At 35.4% G+C, this 5,906-nt stretch overlaps 1 protein-coding gene across 1 annotated transcript; it reads right to left on the bottom strand.

Annotated features, from left to right (window-relative positions):
* Positions 1 to 307: 307 nt before the first annotated feature.
* On the bottom strand, positions 308 to 3,577 carry LOC143607989 (protein OBERON 3-like). The gene is made up of 2 exons (XM_077083220.1): positions 1,797 to 3,577; positions 308 to 1,009 (listed from the first exon to the last, which is right to left on the bottom strand). Exons 1-2 carry the CDS (start codon positions 3,481 to 3,483, stop codon positions 507 to 509), a joined length of 2,190 nt encoding a protein of 729 aa, XP_076939335.1. The 5' UTR covers positions 3,484 to 3,577; the 3' UTR covers positions 308 to 506.
* Positions 3,578 to 5,906: the final 2,329 nt, after the last annotated feature.

Raw genomic sequence — 5,906 nt, 5'->3', positions numbered from 1 at the left:
AGAAAAATTCTAAAATCAGGCAAATAATTTTAGAACACTTAAAAAGATTTAAAACATTTAGTTTGAGTCTTTGTTTAAAGAACTAATAAAAAAACAAAACAGTATATTCTAATCAAGCCAGACCGAGTCAACAAAGTTTGACCCGAGTCAACCTACCTCGTCCACATTAGCCACAACTCACTACCTTAATCTAGAAAACTCTGACTTTGAATCACGAAAAACGCCTTAAATACAAGCACTAAAAAAGAGGAGCTTCCAACTATTTCACAATACTAGTTTCTGCTCGACTCGCACAACAACAAAAACACACAAACAACCCGATCGATCAAATACCCAAAGATGTCAACAATCCTTGTCTCAAATAAATGAAAAGGTCAATCACAAGTTAGAATCCAAAGAAACAGAAACCAAATCCATCACTATCAAAATAACAAAAGATTTAAAATTACCTGAAACTCCGCAAGATCACAACCAAAGATTAAAATGACGAAAATACCACGATTAAATCACACCCACTGCTGTTTAGTTTTCTCCATTCTCTCCAACAATCCAGCAATCTCAGCTTGCATCCTCATCTTCATCTTATAATACTCACAATGATCATTCTCTGAAACATTAACCTCTTCGGCTTTCTTCTTCCTTTCTTCTTCAATTTCATGCAAATTCAATTTAGATATTTTTTCTGTGTACTCTTCATCCAGTTTCTCAATCTTAGACCAAATCATCCGTTTATACCCTTCGGCTTCTCGTCTTGCTTCATCCGCTTTGTTCTGGAACATTCTAGCTTCCGCATCCTTTATTCTCACGAGGCTCTCCACGCTGTCAAATGCATCTTTTTTTGATGATTTAACTGACCATTCATCATCGATTATCATCTTGTTGGTGTTCATCATGCCACTTGATGAACCCGTGTTGTATAAGGAAGTTTGATGTGGTTTTGGTGGTGAGACCAGATCATTTAACGGCGAGTTGGAAATTGGAAATTCGGGCGGCGCATGTAAGTCTATGGCTGGTAAAAAAGGGTTTGTTAATCTCACAATGTAATGATAAAAGAAAGTTGGTAGCAGTATCCAAATACCAAATATTCATCTCACTAGAACTCTTTTAAAAGCATTTGAAGTAATATACATCTTTATCATTCTTTTAATATGTTTATATAATTGTAAAATAAACAATAAAGCATTCATTAACATAACATATTTTACATACCTAAACATCATTAACCTAAATATAAATAATCAGAATAAAGTTAGAACAAATTACAACAGAACTAAAGACAGAGAGGAGGCTGATTCGGAACTTCACAAGGCACTTACTAAATTATTTATGGGAGGCAATATGGTGATTTTAGAAACTATATGTTGTAAGTGAACAATTTGTGCTTTGCAATAAAATTTGCAAAGTTTAAATGGTTTTAAATATATAACGAACAAACGTACCTTCCAACTCATAGTAAAGGTAAAAATTTACTAAAATAAATTAGTTTGAAGCATTGAACAAATAAAATAATTAAAATTAAATCTAAAAAGATAGTATATAAAATGTACACATTAGAGCAAAAAGAAGTTTAGTGCAAGACTGCAAGTATATTAAAAAGAAAAAAAACCCTCTTTCATGTTATTTTAGCATTACAATTTTCTAATTATTATATAAAAACAATAAGTTCTGCTCATTCTTTGTTAGTATAATAGTATGAACTAACAAGAGATAAATCCATGCACCAAAGTGAAACAAATAACAAAGGTAATGATGCTTGAATGTAAAATTAATTACGAGAATGTAGTATAAAAACTTACTGTTGAAGAACTGAAGTATGGTCATACATACATCCGATGGTGACATCACTTTACTCTGAAGTTTCATTATCATCTCACCCACCATCAAATTCAACTTTTGCCCTTTATAATCACCACTTCCCCTAAATATCTTCCTAACACAATCAAGCTCTTTAATTAACGTCTCCAAACCCCATTGTTCGGCACACGACTTGAAAACATCCTTAATAAACCCAAATATTTCAGAAGCATGACCACAACAAAGACAGTTAAACTGCATCTCAGTTGTCCCCGTGGGCCCCTTCAAGCTCGGTCCAGGCTTTATTAGATTCTTTTGAATACTACAAGCCGCGTGACACCAGTGTGAACACACGTCACAACCAACCCAACTGCACGTGTTACTCGCACAGTCAAAGTTTAAACAAACCGGACACATACACTCGCTACAAAACCCTTTCTTTGTAGAGCAAATCTTGCAGTCACAATCTTCAACCGGTAATAAACGTTTACAATTCACGTTCTTACACCGTTCGTTCAAAAAGATCTCAGTTAGCTCATTTGTTGGGAGGCGGTTTTGGGCCGATAAGAACGTTTCAAGACCCGTTCGTATCGAAACCAAGAGCATAACTTGGTTTCGATTTGCTTTAGAAAGTGTTTCGCTTGTGAGATCCGATCGTCTCTCTAGCCGAAGCTGTAACCCCACCAATTCGTCTCGTTTTTCAGGAACCGTAATGAGTTTCTTCAAATACTCCTTTGTGGACTCAAACGTTTCCTCTGGCAACTCTTGTGTTATCAGAGCCATCGTTTGAATCGACTCGGATACAACTTCCCTAAGAATCCTCTCGGGTCTTGAAACCCTGCGCGACCTCCCAAAATCCAAACTTTCCGAACCTCGGCCTCGTGAATCACCAGATTGTGCGTCGGTTTTCATCCTAGCTGGCAATTCGGAGGGGAAAAACGACAGGTTGTTTTCTGAGCTGGACCGGTTAGCCTGCACCAAGGCAACACCTCCGTCTCCGGCCGGTCTAAAGCGGCTATGAACGGACCCGTTGGTCCCCTCACCAGCGTTCCAAATCTGGTCATAATCTCTCTTGCTATTCTCAAAATTATCAGTGGAGTTTCTGGTCATGGAGCAGCTAGGGTTATGCGAAAACTGATGCGAATAGGAACACGACATCGAGAAGTCGTTTGAGAAGGTAGTTTGAGTGTTGTTACTGTTGGACCTAGCTAAGGATTGCAGGCTCCTGCTTGGCTTCAAACTGAGAGACGGATCACGGTCCAGGAGGCGATTAGAGGTGGCTAAGGACATGGACGTCTCAGGTAAAGCTAGAGAGAGATCTAGGGTTTCTAACTTGGGCTTCTTATCACCTCTATTTTGAAAACTTTCATCATCATCAGCATCTTGAATCTCTCTTTTCGAGGAATTCTCAGATAATTGTAAAAAATCTCTTTCAACCCATCTGTTGTCATCCTGATTATTATTATTATTATTATTAAGATCCTCAGAAGCAATAGACTTGCCTTTAAGTTTAGGATCTAATGCAGGGGGGTTTTGACCTAATTTTGAATTATTATTATTATCACAAAGATAGCTCAAAGTCAACTCCTGAGAAATACCCAATTTCGAATCTGGATTATTATTGGAAATCGGGGGTGGGTTTTGGTTGGATTCGTCGTTAACGGCGTCGTTTTCAAGATCTTTTAACATGGTGATCCAGCAGCAAGCAACAATTGAATTGAAATGATTCAAGGATGGATGGGTTACCTTCAGAAATGAAGTGAAGATTTGTTGATTTAAGCGTTGATTGACTTTGTTGCGTACTGTACGGTGTCAATGTGAAATTGAAGGATGCAGGCGGCTGACACGAGACAAGAATATCATTTGACAAAAGAGTAATGGGATGTTTTTGTTCTTAAAACTGGAAAATAGAAAAGTATAATTTTCTTTTGGGAAAATTCCCAATCTAGCCCCTCTTTTAGAGTGAGAAAGCCCAAATAGCTTTAAAATTAATAAAATTCCTAATATATTTAAGAAATATGGTCTGGGGTGACACGCCGGGGTTCGCTCCGACGAGATTTATTAACCACTAAAATGTTGACACTTGTATACAATATTATCTCGGCAGTCCAAATTTTCAAAAACATTGAGGAAAGAGTTCATGTTTGTGCCTAGATATTTTTAACAAAAGATAGTCTCCTCAGACGGTCTTTTGATGTTTCATACCTGATCCGTTCAAGTTTTTAATTTCTTGATATATGTTTTCTTTGAAATTTAGTTTTCCTAAACGCATTTCAAATGAATTTGTTCCAAGGAGACGAGATTTATTAGTTTCTTCTTTTAAGTTGAAATCTCGTCCACCACAACCGTTTTTATTCATTTTTCGTCCACACCGAAAATATTTTAGTAAAACCGTCCACGCCGACATTATTTATATAAATATATATTTGTTATATAAAATTCCTTATTGTTTATTTTTTCTTATAAATCGATCACCTTCTTCTTCATCCTTCAATCCATTAATTATTGATCCATGGAATATGATAATGTGGTGGTTTGTTATGGTGGTAATGGCAAAATACTAATGAAAGTTGTGACTATATTCCAATAAATTGTAAACGGGGAGGTGTTAGGCTTGCTTCAAACATCAACCATTCAAAGATATGGGTTGAGATGATGATGATGATGATGATGATGAAGAAATACAATTATAAATAGGTAAATTTGGACTAATCTCGTCTCTTTGGAATAATTTTTTGAAATTTGAATAGAACAGATCTCAAGAATTTAAAATTTTGGACTGACCCGATAGGAAACCAATAAATCTTGTCTCCTTGAAACAAGAACGTATGAGATGCGTCTGAAAAGAACATATTCAAGAAGTTAAATAATTGGACAGATCAGGATGGAAACTAATAAATCTCGTCTTCTTGGAACAAATTCGTTTGAAATGCGTCTAGGAAGACTGAATTTCAAAAAACATATTTCAAGAAATTAAAAACTTGAACGGATCAGGTAGGAAACATCAAAAGACCGTTTAAGGAGACTGTCTTTTGTTTAAAATATCTAGGCAAAAACATGAACTCTTCCCTCAATGTTTTTGAAAATTTGGACTGCCGAGTTAATATTGTATACAAGTGTCACCATTTTAGTGGTTAATAAATCTCGTCGGAACAAACCCCAATGTGTCGCCACATGCCATATTTCTTGGGCTATTTTGGGAATTTGATTAATTTTAGGGCCATTTTGGACTTTCTCTTTCTTTAAAAGGGCTATTATGGGAATTTTCCCTTTTCTTTTTGTATGCAACGAGTTTTTTTACTCGCCCACTGCGGCGGGGTGTCTTTTAGGGTAGGTGGTTGATATATGGTTGTTTCGTTGGTACTTGACACATGATTAAAGTCTAAAACAAAACTACACAAATAGAATCACTTTATTTCAAGTTTGGTAGACAAAGCAAATAACAAATGGCATAAAACTAGTGTTTGGTGTCGCATCCCAACCTAAGGTGGAAATGCCGAGGCGTGAGTTGATTGTCCACAGCTCTCGAGGTACTATCATGCAATAATAAATGCGACTATATCTATTAAATTTAATTAAATATTCAAATAATCAAATACAAAATACAACTCGTTAAACAAACAAAAAATACATATTTAAATCTTGATTATATCTCATATTACTTAACTCTTCACAAAATCTTCACCAAATCTTGCAACTATTTCAAACGATAACCTGCATATGCGTATAAAATAGAAAGATTTGTCAACAACACATGTTGAGTGAGTAAAACACCAGTTTAGGACACTACAATAATATAATATAATAAATAAAGAAAGATTCAAACTGTTTCTGTGAGATAAACATTTAAGCCATAACACATAAACAATTAATCAAACTATAAAGAAAGGGCTCAACCAATTTCATATAAATGGACATTGGTTACAAAGCAAGGACTAAATCGTTACCATAAAAATGGACATCGGTTGCCAAAGATAGTCGTATGATCATACTAAATGAAGAACTACTCCAAAATGCGTTCAAATAAAGCAAGTAAGCAAATAGCAAGTTAGTCAAACCAATATACACACAAGGTTAAACAGTTACGGTTGAATACTATATAATATAAAAAT

Source organism: Bidens hawaiensis, unplaced genomic scaffold (assembly GCF_021521415.1).
Source record: "Bidens hawaiensis isolate Kalapana, Puna unplaced genomic scaffold, B.hawaiensis_p1.1 tig00002125_1, whole genome shotgun sequence".
Classification (NCBI taxonomy): domain Eukaryota; kingdom Viridiplantae; phylum Streptophyta; class Magnoliopsida; order Asterales; family Asteraceae; genus Bidens; species Bidens hawaiensis.
This window is presented reverse-complemented; position numbering and strand designations above follow the sequence as displayed.